Below are 14,386 nucleotides of genomic sequence, written 5' to 3'. Positions count from 1 at the left end.
TTTTTTTCTGTTTGTTTTATTTATGTAGTGAATTTAATTTATTGATTTTCTAATGTTGAACCATCATTGCATTCCTGGCATGAATCCTACCTGATTATGATGTATAATTTTTTTAACATATGCTGTTGAATTTTGTTGGCTAGAATTTTGTTGATAATTTTTGCGTCTCTAGTCATGCAATTTTCTTTTTTTTGTGTGTTGTCTTACCTGGTTTTGTCATCATGGTGATGCTTACTTCATAGAGTGAGTTGGGGAGTATGCCTTTTCTATGTTTTGGAAGAGTTTGAATAGCATTAGTGTCAGCTCTTCTCTGAATGTTTACTAAAATTCCTGACTGAAGACATCTAGGCTGGGACTTCGTTGTTGTTGTTGTTGGGAGTTTTTTTATTATTATTACTATTATATCTTCATTGTCTTCTTTTGTTATGGATCTGTTTAGATCTTTTCCCTCCCTTTGTGTTAGTTTAAGTAGTAATGTATTTCTAGAAATGGGTCCATTTGTTTCAGTTTTTCAACTTTTTTGAAATAGTTTTTCATAGTGTTCTGTTAGGATCTTCCTATCTCAGTTGGGTCTGCTGTAATATCCCCAAATTCATTTCTTAGTTTGGTTACTTGCATCCTCTCCTTTTTTTCCCCCTTTGCCAGTTTGGCCAGTGGTTCTATTGATCCTTTCAAAGGACCAATTTCTAGTCTTCTTGTTGATATTTTCTGTTGTTTTTTTGTTCTCTATTCATTTATTTCTGCTGTTTATTATTTCCTTTCTTCTTGTAGCTTTGGTCTTCTTTTGCTCTTCCTTTTCTATTTGCTTTAGTTGCAGGCTTGTTTATTTTGAACCTTTCTTCTTTTTTCATGTATGCATTTACTATTACACGATTCTCTCAGCATCACTTTTGCTAGCTCCCAAAGGTTTTGATATGTTTTCTTTCTAAGTAATTTTTAATTTTACTTTTTATTTCTTCAAGTTTTTTAGTAATGTATTATTTAGTTTCCATGTATTTATTTTCCTTGTTATTCACGTTAGTGATTTCTAGTTTCATAGCACTATGGTCAGAGAAGTTGCTTTGTATAATTTCAGTCTTTCAAATGTGTTTAGGCTTGCTTTGTGGGCTAAAATATGATCTATTCTGGAGAGTGTTCCATGTGTGTTGGATAATAATGTATATTTTTCTGTTATCAGGTGGTGTGTTCTGTGTGTGTCTCTGAGGTCCCTTGTTCTATTGTTGAAAGTAGTGTGTTGAAATCTCCTACTATTATTGTAGATCTGTCTCTCATTTCGAGTGTGTTAGCGTTTGTTTTATAACATTTGGAGCTCTTGCATTTGGTGCATAAATATTTATAATTGTTATGTCTTCTTGCTGAATTGACCCTTTCATTATTATATAATGTCCTTCTTAGTCTCTTAGAATGGATTTTGATTTAAAGTCTCCTTTGTCAGCTATTTCTGTTGCCACTCCTGCTCTCTCTTAGGTACTGTTTGCTTGGCATATTTTTTTCCCTCTTTTGATTTTTAACCTGTGTCTTTGTGTCTAGGGTATGTCTCTTGTAGACAACATATTGATGGATCATGTTGTTTATCCATCCTGCCACTCTCTGCCTCTTGACTGCCTGGTGCATGTCATGCATTTACAGTCAGTGTCATTGTCAGTAGTTACGCCGTATTGCACTTTTTTGTGGTGCTCTCGTTTCTGTTGTAGTGCTCTTTACTTTCTGGGATGAGTTCTTCTTCTAGGTGCATCTTCTTTTCCTTTCATTTGTTTTGTTGTTTTTGTGTTGAGTCTTTTAGTAGCATTATGCTCTTTAAAAATCTATCTGTATGGAATCAAATTGACAACAACTTGAAAGATTAGAGAGGAACTGTAAGGGGCAGTGAGTTTCTGTTAAAGGGGGTGGAACAACTTAGACAAGGAGAAGGCAAATGACTGCATGACTTGAAGGTAATTGGTGTCGCTGAATTGTACTTGTAGACACTGTTGACTTGGTGTATGTTTTGTTATGTATAGTCTCAACAGCAACAAAAATTGTACATTTCTATTTTTAAAATGAGGAATTAGTGCTTGTTCTTAACCTTTAGAACGTCTATAATTTTGGTGTAATTTGAGGTAACTTTTCTTAGAGCTTTGAGAAATTGATAACCTTTCTCTTGAGAACCAAGAAAATAAAGATGTATGGGTACTCTTCTGCTTTCTTTGATGTATTTTGAGTTACGAAGCACTTCACTTACAACCGTCGAGGTTTTTTTTTTATATCTTTTTGTTAGTATTATGTATCGATTCCGACTCATAGCAACCCCTCTTATGGTTTCTGAGGCAGTATCTCTACAGAAGTAGATTGCCCAGTCTTCCTTCCAAAGAGTGGCTGGTGGATTTGAACGGCCAGCCTTCTGGTAGCAGTCAAATGTGTTAGGCACTCACTATGCCACCAGAGCACCTATGTACTACATACAGTATTGCAGTGTGTGTCTGTAAGTTTATATGTAATATTTCCAATCCCCAAAGACAGATAAATATCAGATTTATAAAGATAATGATAATAAAAGGGAATAATAATGAAATCTGGCAGGGGGGGGAGCGGAACAGGTATTTAACTTACATCAAAACCAGCATACCATGGAGTAGTCATTGGACCCCATTGTAAATTGCGGAATGCCTGTATATATGTTTTTATCTATTGAGTTATTGGGTTACTGCCTTTTCAGATCATTGAGTATGAACTGGCAAGGATGGAATATATAGTTTCTCCTTTTTGGCCAGAATGCCTTTGTAGATGCGGTAGAAGTGAGATATATTTAATTCGTCTTGTAGTTTACAAATGATTTTATTTAGGAAAATTTGGTACGATTCTTTGATGTTAGTAAAGAAGTTCCTCATTATCAAATGCATCTTCTCTGTAACACTGAAGATGAAGGATGAGCTTTCATTGCAATGAATCAGGAACCTAGGGACTAATATTACATGTCCTTCTGTGTAAGGAACCAGCTAGGGTGCTGGAGGTGACATTAAAGTGAAGAACATGACTACTGTGTATGTACCAAAGAAATACTAAGCATTGTTCTATAAGGAGCAAGGTGTGAGTGAAATAGAGGAAGAATGGGCAGAATTGCAGAGAGGGACTGAAGATCCCTAAAGAGTTCTCTATTGCAACGTTACTCACATTAATGGCCAGTCCTCTGAACACTGGGATCAATCCAGTTTGTCACTGTTACCCTTAGTAGAACACCGTAAGTGGGTATGTTAGAATATAAATTCTGTTTTCCAGGATTCATTAATTAGTATATATCTTACATTTCAATGTAATAATAATTCCAGTTGCTTCTCATAGCATGCTAGATCATTTTCAACGGGAAATGGACAGTGTTTGTTACTGAAGTTGTAGGGGAAAAGGTGATAGGAAATATATCTTTGGTACTCTGTTGTCTCCTTGCCTTTCCACATACCATTTCTAAGTCTTCTGAGTCATGCCTGGGGTATCTCATCTGCCTATTAACTAAGTAAATACCATTCATTTTGTAATTCTTCCATTCCCTCCTAACCTGTTCTGAGCTGTAGTCCCACAATCTGTTACACTGGAACAGTGATTCCCAGTTGAGGCAGAGAGGGAAGGCATCCATCAGAATAACCCAGAGAGCTTTATTGAAATGCACTAACCTCCTGCTGCCCAAGATTTTTATATACTGCAATCTGGAGGTGGGAGGGGTTAAGCAGAAATTGTTTTATAAGCTCCTCAAAAAGGACATACAGGCAGCATTTTCTGACCTCCTCTAACTTCACAAGAGGAAGACAGGATCACCAGTCAACGGCCCAAGGCTTATTCCTATGAGGCCAGACATGCTGCCACCCTCCAGCCTTTTTATCAACTCTGACACCAGTTGTCTCTCCTTGTAGACACAGCACTCACTACTTCTCTACCAGGTTTGATAGTTCATTGCAGTGACCATGTAGAACTCACAGACAATACTCATGATTATGAGGTTTATTAGGGAACTAACAGGCTACGAGTCAGGTTCAGGAACACTGTCAAGATACAGTTCTCTGATCAGGACAGTCTCCCTCTGCCATGCCTTCAGCCATGCCTCTCTGGCCCCTGGCCTCTGCCCCTCAGGCAAGTGTTGCAAAGCTTTTTTAGCTCTGTTGATAGGTATACATGCCCGATTCCCCCAGCAAGTCTTCTGCCAAGTGGCACTCAGCCTTCTCAGCCTGTGGGCCAGGCACACTGCTGGGCTCTCATGTGCCTCTTGGTTCCACTACCACCGTCTCTAGTTATACAAGGTGGAGACAGAATCACCATCAGCAGCCAAGGCCTGTTCTTATGAGGTCAGACATGCTGCCACCCTCCAGCCTCTTACTAACCTTGACACCAACCATTCCTCCCACAGCACCCACCACCTCTCTGCTGGGTTCATTAATTCTCTGCAGTGGCCACACGGAACTCTCAGATTATGGGATTTATTAGGGAAACAACATTCAAGTTCAGGAATGAGCTCAGGCTCTCGCAGCTGGCTATCTCACTCAGCAGCTGGCTGGCTCACTCAGTCGCACGGCTCTCTGTCACATCTCTCTCTCAGCAGTGTGTCTCTCCTATCTCTCTCTGTCTCAGCAAGTGTGTCTCTCTCAGCAATGCAGCTCTCATCCAGCAGTGAGAGAGACTCTCTCTTCCTGCCTCTAGGAGGGCTCCTTTTTGAGCCTGGCAGGGTGGCCAAAACCAGCCAATCCCAACATCAGAATGCTATACACCTGAGAGAGCGTGAACTTCCCAGAAGCTTGCTTCCTGCCGCTGCAACAGAAATACAACAGGTGGAAAACTTTAACAATCAGCTACTCACAGCAAAGGTGGAGTTACAAAGACTAAGGCTAGAAAAGCCATACCATGTAATTTACTGCACCGCGGTGCCAAAGAAGTCTAGTACAGGGATCTTGGGCCCAAGGACGCACTCCACTCCAACGCCAGCTCTTCTCTCTTGATGGCAGTGAGATCCCCCTTCCTGCCTCTAGGAAGGCTCATTTTAAGCCTGACATAGTGACAAAAATAACCAATCCCAACATCAGAGTTCTACACACCTTTTTTGCATGATCCCACCCAGTGCTCTGGTGGGAGTCACAAAGACTATGGCTAGAAAAGCCATAGCAAGTAATTCGCCACACCACAGCTCCCATCTGATTTTCTGATGTCTCTGCTGGTTGGAAACCTACTACAGAAGAGTGGAAATTAGCAGTTACTCTGTACCCTGGGTATTTATATGGTCGCTGACTCTTAAAGCAGGTGTCAAGAAAACTACATTCCAGAAAGAAAGGTCTGGTCTCACACGTTATACCAAAACCAAACTCACTGCCGTTGAGTTGAATCCGACTTATAGCGACCCCTCCTCCTTGGGTTTCCAAGGTGGTGTCTCTACAGAAGTAGATTGCCCAATCTTCCTTCTGAGGAGTGGCTGGTGGGTTTGAACCGCCAGCCTTCTGGTTAGCAATCGGATGCCTTAGGCACTACACCACCAAGGAAATACTTCTTTTGTTACCAAAGATTCAAGTTGCCTTTAATTATTCCCTGCAGAGAAAGATTTAACTAAATGTATAAACATTAACTCATTCGGCAAAGTGGGGGTGGGGATCCTTAAGGAAGATGCTGCTTCTAGAATTTCCATTACAGGTGACTGTCCATTGTGGATTTATCCATTTCTCAAAATAGTTTTGTAAAATGACATCATAACTTAAGAAACTTCAAGCACAGAAAATAAAGTAACCAAACCCCAGCCCTAACTTGACCTTGCTTTAGTCCTTCATAGGCTTTCTGGTGTAAGTTAACTTCTATCTCGTATTAAGATTCACCTGTAGGAGGGGAAGTCAGATTTGTTTCTTCTGACACTTCCTTGAAATTTCTCTTTGGCACTGACTAAACCTTAAATATAAATGGTTCCCGTTTGTTTCAGGGAAAAGACTTTTACTCTGACACCAGAACTTACTCCAAGGAAGCTTCGGGTCTTACCTTTTGAAAAAGCTTCAGTCTGCCATTATCATGGAATCGAGTAAGTTTGTATTTACTCTTAACTCTTGAGTATGTTTTTCACATAGCTTCTCTCATGTAAGTTTGAAGGGTGACTGTAAAAGTCATATAAACTAAGACATGCAAAGCGAAAGTATGTCAGGGACCTCAGAAAATAGCAATAGTGTCTTCTTGAGAAGTCATTTGAAGGCTGATCAGTTTTTATAACATTTAAATATCTTGTTACTGGTTACTAGATATTTTAGTCAAAATTATTTTTATTCTCATGTTATAAATGCACTATGGATCCCCTAATGTTCTCTGGTCACAAAAATTACATTGTAATTGCTCAGTAACTAATTTAGTTAAATTTGTTCCTATTTGTAGCATGTTAATTGTGTGTACATAGTTATAGAATTTTAATTGACCAGTTAGAAAAAAAATTCAAAAGATTCTTTCTTTGCTTAAAAATATTGTTGTTGTTGTTGTTATGTGCCGTCAGGTCAGACCCGACTCATAGGGACCCCTCCTTGGGTTTCTGAGGCAGTATCACTACGGAAGTAGATTGCCCCATTTTCCTTCTGAGGAGTAGCTGGTGGGTTTGAACTGCCAGCCTTCTGGTTAGCAGTCAAGTGCCTTAGGCACTATGCTAGCAGTTGCTAAGGTCATGGGTACATTTACCATTTTCATAAAGAAGGAATTGAATGACATTGCTATAATTCATGATAAATTTTTAAGACCTTGGTGATTCATTTTGCAAGATACTTAACATCAAAAAGTAAAGCATTATTTTTATGTTAATTTTGCATAATTGAAAATAGGAGGGAATTAATTTTACCTTAATCTTTAAGAAGCAACTTCAAGTGAAAAATTCTATTTTGACTGGCTTCTAATCTTTAATGTGCACATACTTGAAAAATATTGTCCTGATAGACATTTATTCAGGAGCTAAAGATACAAAGGATTGTAAGGCAACTATTTCTGCCTTTAAGGAACATAAGCTCCTAATGGGGAGAAAGAAACACATGGTCTTAGTGCAGTACAAACGGTGTTTTAATGCAGGTATGTAACTGCTTAGGAAAGCCAGTGCATGCAGCAAATAAATGCCAGGAACTCTTTGACAGAACTTCAGTGCAAACATAAGAACAAGGTTTGAAAGGATGAATTGGAATTTACCTGGTAGCAAAGGGAGCGATCTGGGAGAGGAAGGGGACTGAGAGGTACAGAGTCTAGGAAGAGGAATGACATTGCTGGTTTCGAAGAAGAGTATAAGAAATACGCTGTCCTCTTGGCATCAGGAAGATTCTGACTCCTAATGACCTGCAGGACAGAATAGAACTGCCCCCGTTTCCAGGACTAAGCTTTACAGAAGCAGACTGCCACATCTTTCTCCCATAGAGAGGCTGATTGCATTCATACCACCAACCTTTCAATTAGCAGCAGAGCACTTACCCACTGCACCGCCTTCATATTGTACCATATCAAGGCCAAATAAGAAAGTCATGAAAATCATTGCTGGCAGGTCAGGGATATTAGTCTTTATTTTTGAGGTTTTAAAAACATATTTTTGGTTCTCTTTTTAAGCTGGGCTTGTGTTCTTGAAAGAAGTCTCATTTCTGGATAAATTAAAATGAAGTATTTCAAGCAAGAGAAGTTGAGGGGCTAAGATACTATCAGGACAGTGAAAATCGGAAGTTGAGGACAAAGAGCTATCTAGCAGCAAGTAGAAACTTGAAACCAATAAATCTTGGGATTGAGCAGGAAGGAGATGACAAGAATTTCTGGCTTAGGTGTATTGGCTGGATGGTGGTGCAGTTGAGAAAATGCAGAAGGACACACACATCATTCTAGCAATGTTTAGATTTCTTGCCATGTTTATATAGAATTTGGCTCATTTGAAAATATTTTATGCAAAGTGTGATACTAGAGGCACATATTCAGCTACTTTGTGTTCTGCAATTAGAATTAAACTCCCCATTAAGGCAGGAGCAAGACAAAGATACCCACTGCTATCACTTAAAAAAAACTACTGTCCTATATATTTTAGCCAATGAATTTAAATAAGGAAAACTACAGAGATATTTTGCAAGGGTATCTATTATAGTTTCATTTAAAATAAGAAACATTGGAAATAATCTGTATGTCTATTAGAGGGTTGGTTAAATAAACTTTAGTACATTCATAAAATAAAATTCTGTGAAGCTGCCAGAACGACTAACATTTAGAAAGATGGATAACACTAAATATCGAAAATATGGAGAACGGTCACAGCTTTCATACATTGTTGCTGAGAGTGTGAAATGATGTATTCACTTTACAAAAGGATGTGGCAGGTTCTTATAAAACTAAATGTACTCCTCTCATTCTCTGTACCCAGCAATTCCAAGACTAGGTTTTTTTGGCAAGAGAAATGAGAATATATGTCCACAAATAGACTTGTACAAGATGTTCATAGTGGTGTTATTCATAATAACCCCAAACGGAAAATAGCCTAAACTTACATCAATGGGCAAAAGGCTAACTGAACTGTAGCATAGCTAAAGGAGCTCTGGTGGCATAGTGCCTAAGGCATTTGACTGCTAACCAGAAGGTTGGCCGTTCAAACCCACCAGCCACTTCATGGAAGGAAGACTGGACAATCTACTTCCATGAAGATTTACTGCTTCGGAATCCCGAAGGTGTCACTGTGAGTTGGAATCAACTCAATGACAGTGAGTTTGCTTTTTTTTTTTTGGTTTTGGTATAGCTAAATATTGGGAGCTCTGCTGACGTAGTGTCTCACACATTTGACTGCTAACCAGAAGGCGGGCAGTTCAAACCCACCCGCCGCTCCTCGGAAGGAAGTTGGGCAGTCTACTTCAGTAGAGATACCGCCTCAGAAACCCAAGGAGGGGCTGCTGTGAGTTGGAATCAACTTGATGGCAGTGAGTGTGGTTTTGTATAGCTGAATAAAGCAAGACTCAGCAGTACAAAAAGGAGGCAGCTGTGGGCCCATGCGGCAGCATGGGTGAATGTCAAAAAATTACAGTGAGTGAAAGAAGCCAGATATTAAAGAACTCATACCATATGATTCAATTTTTATGATTTTCTAAAATTCGAGTGCTTAACCACTGTGTCACTAGGGCTCCTTGAAAAAGTGTACAGATGTCTGAAGTTTACAGTGAAATAGGTCAGAGACATCAGACGACGACAGTCAGATGACCTGTTGTCTGAGTGTTTGTCAGGTGCCTGTGAGTCAATTTTGTGACAGAGGAGAACTGTCCCCATAGGGTTTTCTAGGCGGTAATCTTCCCAGGAGCAGATTGACAGGTCTTTGCTCCCACGGAGCTGCTGGGTGGTTTCAAACAACCAACCTTTCAGTTAGCAGCCAACTGCTTAACTGTTGTATGGCCGGGGCTCCTCATTTGACGGAGAAAGGGATCAACAGGTAGATAGATAAAGCGTGTACAGAAAATGTTAATGGCAACGTCCAGGTGGTGAGTAACACAGATGCTCCCTGCAAAATTCTTTCAATACTTGTATATATTTGAAATTTTTCATAATAAATATTGGAAAGAAAATTCTTTGAAGCCATTGAAAATCAAGTTTTGAGATGAAAAATACTGAATTGTGTTTGAAAAGTTGACTTATAAAAGTATATGTGCAGTAGAGTAAAATTTAGAAGTCTATTCATTAATCACTAAGTTAGTAACATATTTCTCTGAGATAGGGTTAAGGTTATTTTTACTTTCCTCATACATTTTTATAATTTCTTGGTTTTCTACAGGGAACATCTATTCCTTTTTTCATCAGAGGAATTTAGAGAGGCAAATTAAACATTTTGCCCATTGAGTTGGGTTCTTTTAACATGCTTCTCACATTCTTCTCTCACAAAGGAATCATTTTACATAGCATCATTTAGTTCATAGGTAGTTTGCCGTTAAAGAAAAATTTAAAGCTTCCTATGAAAAATCATTGCTGACATCTTAAGACAGTTTGAACCAGGAGCTCTGGTAGCGTAGTGCCTAAGGCACTTGACTGCTAACCAGAAGGCTGGCAGTTCAAACCCATCAGCCACTCCTCAGAAGGAAAGTTGGGCAATCTACTTCCATAGCGATAGGGCCTCGGAAACCCAAGGAGGGATTGCTGTGAGTTGGGTCCAACTCGGTGGCACATTAAAACAACAACAACATTTAAAACTAAAAATAAACTACACTAAAAATAAACTTCCATATACTGTAACTACTTAGGTGTGGATGCTACTACAGTGTAGGTATCTCTTTGGTCATTTTTAGGTCAGTAATGTTTGCATCATATTTTCTACAATATCAAAAGTAATGTAATTACTGAACCTTAAACAGCTGAGTGTCCGAGGGTGGGAAAAACAGTTGAAATAAGAATTTGAAGACTTTACAATGAGCAATAAGAACTACAGCATCCAATGATGAATCATTTTGAAAGAAGCCCTGCATGAGATGGTAATTTGAATCTAAGTGGTTCAGGTAATGCTCTCAAAATTATTTTGTGAACAGCAAACAGGCTGCTCAGAGACACCTCCTGATAGTACAGAGAGGAGAAATGCCACTTGCTCCAGCTTTTCATGTGTGATATTTGACCAAAGGACTCGTTGTTTGAGAGGATTATTGTTTTCCTCTAACATCAAAGGTTAGGAATCGTCTTCCAAGCACTCTTTAATTTAGCTAAACCTTGTATTTAAACTATTCATATTCTTAGCTAGACACTTTTTTGTGGCAATGATTGCAAAATTATACTTTTTATTTGTACTAAATATACCTTAATCAAATTTAAATGAATGCTTCTTTGTTCTAGGACATAAAAATTTGATGGATGGGATATATTTTCTCTGTTCTCTCCTTTTTAAATTTTATTAAAGACAGAAGTTAAACAGTACCAAGAAGTTCATAATGAAAACCAACAGTTTCTTTCCTTATTACCCCCTGCCTCTGATCCCTGGTTTCTGAAGTCACTGTTGTAGTCATTTGTTCTAGTTTTCCTAGTGGCTCCTGTTGTCATTGCAAAGGATATCCTTATATCAATATTTCTTAATGTATCTGTATAAAATATTGACTCCCTGATACAAAATATGGAAAGAAATAGCAAAACTCAAATTGAGAACAAGGGGAACCAAATCCTCAGTTGTTGTTTGTTTTCATGTTTTTAAATAATATGTTTAAGCTTATTTCTTATTCCATGAGCAATGAACAGTAGCTCCCCCGTTTTGTTTGATAAGAATTTTAGGGCCTTCTGATCTATCAGTGGAACCTAATAAGCATATTTAAGATTTTGCATATAGTTTAAAACACACATTATAGGTGACTTGAAGGTTGAAAGTTGAAGTCTTTTTTGTTACTGTGATAAAAATAGTGCTCCCTGCTGAGGAAATGCACTAATGTTAACATCTTCTTTGCCATATGGCCAAAATAGTGACCTCAGACCACATGTGTTTCTCTCCCCTTCAGCTCTGGAAAGTCACTGGAGCCCTGATTTGAATGGATGAGGTTATAATAATTCCGTTTTGACTGATGACCATCACACAAGCACATTTTGCGTTATTTTTCCCAACATGTTGTACTTCGGTTTCATTCATTCTGCGTCTCATCTCTCTGCTGTTTTCTCCTGTTGTTTTTCAGGGTAGAGAAGTCTTGGTAGCTCATAAAAACTTATAGGATTTGTCAAGGATACATTCTTCGTGATCACTGATCAAAGTAGTAAAGGAGGACTCACTTGAACACTGTTTGCTGATGGGCCTGAGTCTCCACAGAGCTTGATTTGTTCATGGCCACACGCATGTTGTTATGAGATCCTGATCCTGATTAGGATCAGGATAATTATCCTGATTAGGATCATTATCTGCCTACCTGCCCCCATAAACGACCAATTGAATCTATGACCCAGTTTGCCATTACTGTAAGTTTATGCTCGATAACTGGGAGCATTGAGACCCAGCCAACAGAGTGGCGGGAGGTGAGCACAGTGAGCGCAGAAGCATGCTGTTCAGGAAGATGTGGGTGCATGGTGGGGCGCCTGCTTATGTTCAACATAGATTATGAAGTAGAAACAAACCAAAGGACATTTGAAAATAAATATGAGGCTGCAGAGAAAGTGCTCTCCTCTGTTGCTGCGGGCCGTTACAGTGCCCGAGCTTTTCCTCTCCTCTCACATAAAGGAATATTTGGAAAAAATATATGCACACTGCTCATATGCAAATCAGTGTTTCCAAGGCAAAATGAAATATATAGCTTCTGCTGAGTTTTTTTTTTTTGTTTGTTTGCTTTTGTTTTTTGTTTTTCACTTATCTACTCAATCCTGGAATGTAAGATGACACTGATTATAACATGCACTGCTTTTTCAAAGAACAAATTAAATTTGCTACCATTAAACTGTGACAATCAGTTGGTCACACCAGCCTCTTGTTGCTCTGAAATTTCCTGCATCTGTCCCAAAATATTTGGCAGTTTCTCCTGCCTTCACTGACAGGGCTCTGGACGTGCTAGGCAGTGCTTTTGCCTATTTCTCAGTTACAAAACAAGAACAGCTTCATCTTCTCATTTCTATTTTTCTTAGAACCTGTAAAGTGTTTAGCTATTGTTTTGCCACAAAATATAGAATTGCAGTCGTTCATCCAACACATACCCTGTTAACTGTTACTGTTCCTTTCTCATTCAACAATTAGCATTTTGTTTCATTGCCAAATCATAGACTAACCATTTTGAATCATTTAAATAGTGATTAAAGTCAGCATGCACAGTGTATGTACATAATTCAATTTAAAGGGATGACATTCTGAATAGCTGTGATCAAGAAATGTTAAAACTGGCAGAAAGGAAAAAAATTACGTATTTTAGAATTAAAGTCTTAGAATAGGAAACGTGAATTTTAGAATTGAAATCTACATATATATTTTCTCTCAAAAATTTCCTGTAGTTTAATCAGGCATTACATTGCCTTTTGCCTAGAACCTTTCTTAAGATTCATAGTTCTTCACCTGTACTCTAGATCCTTTCAGTTGCCCAGGATATAAGGAGGACTCATCGGTAAACCTTAGATTTTTAATGAAATAGGTTTTATTCAGCAACAGACTAGTGAAAGAATATCAGGCAGAGAACTGAGACCTGGGTTGAAGTCACTATTCTGCCACCAACTCACATTTTTACTTAGAAGCTCGATTTCCTCACTTGTTAAATTATACTGTTGGTTAGATCAGAAAATTTCAACACTAGCTATGCATTAGAATCATGGGCAGCTTTAAAAATGTCAAAGTAGATTTTGACATGGTTGGGTCTCACCGCAGACCAATTAAATCACAAACTCTGGACATGTGGGCCAGCCAGCAGCATTTCTTCACAGCTCTTGAGATGCTTTAATCCGATAGATGTTCAGCCATGGGTTGACCACTCAGGAGGCTGATCTCTAAAGCTCCTCACCTGCTGTGTAAGGGATGTGGCTGCTGTTAGCTGCCACCAAGTCAGTTCTGACTCGCAGCAGCCCTGTGTGGACAGAGCAAAGCCCTGCCCGGCCCTGCGCCGTCCTCACGGTTGTTGGTGTGTTTGAGCCCATTGTGGCTGCCACTGTGGCAGTCCATCTCGTTGAGGATCTTCCTGTTTTTCACTGACCCTCTGCCTTACCAGCATGATGTCCTTCTCCAGGGACTGGTCCCTTCTGACCACGTGTCCAAAGTACACGAGACTAAGTTTCACCATTCTCACTTCTAAGGAGCATTGTGGTTGTATTTCCAAGGCAGATTTGTTCTTCAGGCAGTCCTTGGTATATTCAGTATTCTTCGGCAACACGATAATTCAAAGGCGTCAGTTCTTCCTTGATCTGCTTTATTCATTGTCCAGCTTTCACACGCATATGGGGTGACCGAAGGTACCGTGACTTGGGTCAGGTACACTTTAGTCCTCAAAGCATATCTTTGCTTTTAAAAATTTTAAAGAGGTTCTTTGCAGCAGATTTGTCCAATGCAATACGTCATTTAAACACTGACATAAGAGATAGTTTACTAAAATGGGTAAGGTCAGGCTCTGAAGCCACCGACCCGACTTGGGTTTAAATCCTGACTGTGCTATGTATTATCAGCATACTGTAAGGTATGCTCTAGTAGAAAATAAGCAGTGAGTATGACGATGATAGTAACAGCAACAATAATAACAACAGCAGCTTGCACTTATTGGCCACTGTGTTTACCACGTTCCAGGCACTGGTCCTAATTGGTTTCCATGTACCAATTCGAGGGATCCTCGTGATAGCTCTGTGAGATTCCAAGTGCAGGTGGCAGTTATCTAGCTGATCCAGTACATGCATTTCTCTTTTTGCAGGTGAAAAAACAGAACACAGACAGTGTTAAGTAATTTGGCCAAGTTCACACAGCTGCTCAGTGGTGGAGCTTGCATTTAAATCCAGGAAGTCTGGC

General features: G+C 39.2%; 1 protein-coding gene across 1 annotated transcript in view; it reads left to right on the top strand.

Annotated features, from left to right (window-relative positions):
- The window catches only part of LOC103202070 (MDM2 binding protein), a gene marked incomplete at its 3' end in the record, with an annotated part of 94,999 nt that overhangs the window by 72,758 nt on the left and 7,855 nt on the right, over positions 1-14,386 (top strand). The window contains exon 17 of the mRNA XM_007946862.1: positions 5,921-6,016. Coding sequence (XP_007945053.1) covers positions 5,921-6,016 — 96 coding nt within the window. The remainder of the gene's footprint in view (positions 1-5,920; positions 6,017-14,386) is intronic.

This window comes from Orycteropus afer, unplaced genomic scaffold, assembly GCF_000298275.1.
Source record: "Orycteropus afer afer isolate SDZICR_OR568_19922 unplaced genomic scaffold, OryAfe1.0 scaffold00173, whole genome shotgun sequence".
Taxonomy (NCBI): domain Eukaryota; kingdom Metazoa; phylum Chordata; class Mammalia; order Tubulidentata; family Orycteropodidae; genus Orycteropus; species Orycteropus afer.
The sequence above is the reverse complement of the archived record's forward strand: the minus strand, read 5'-3'. Positions and strand labels throughout refer to the sequence as shown.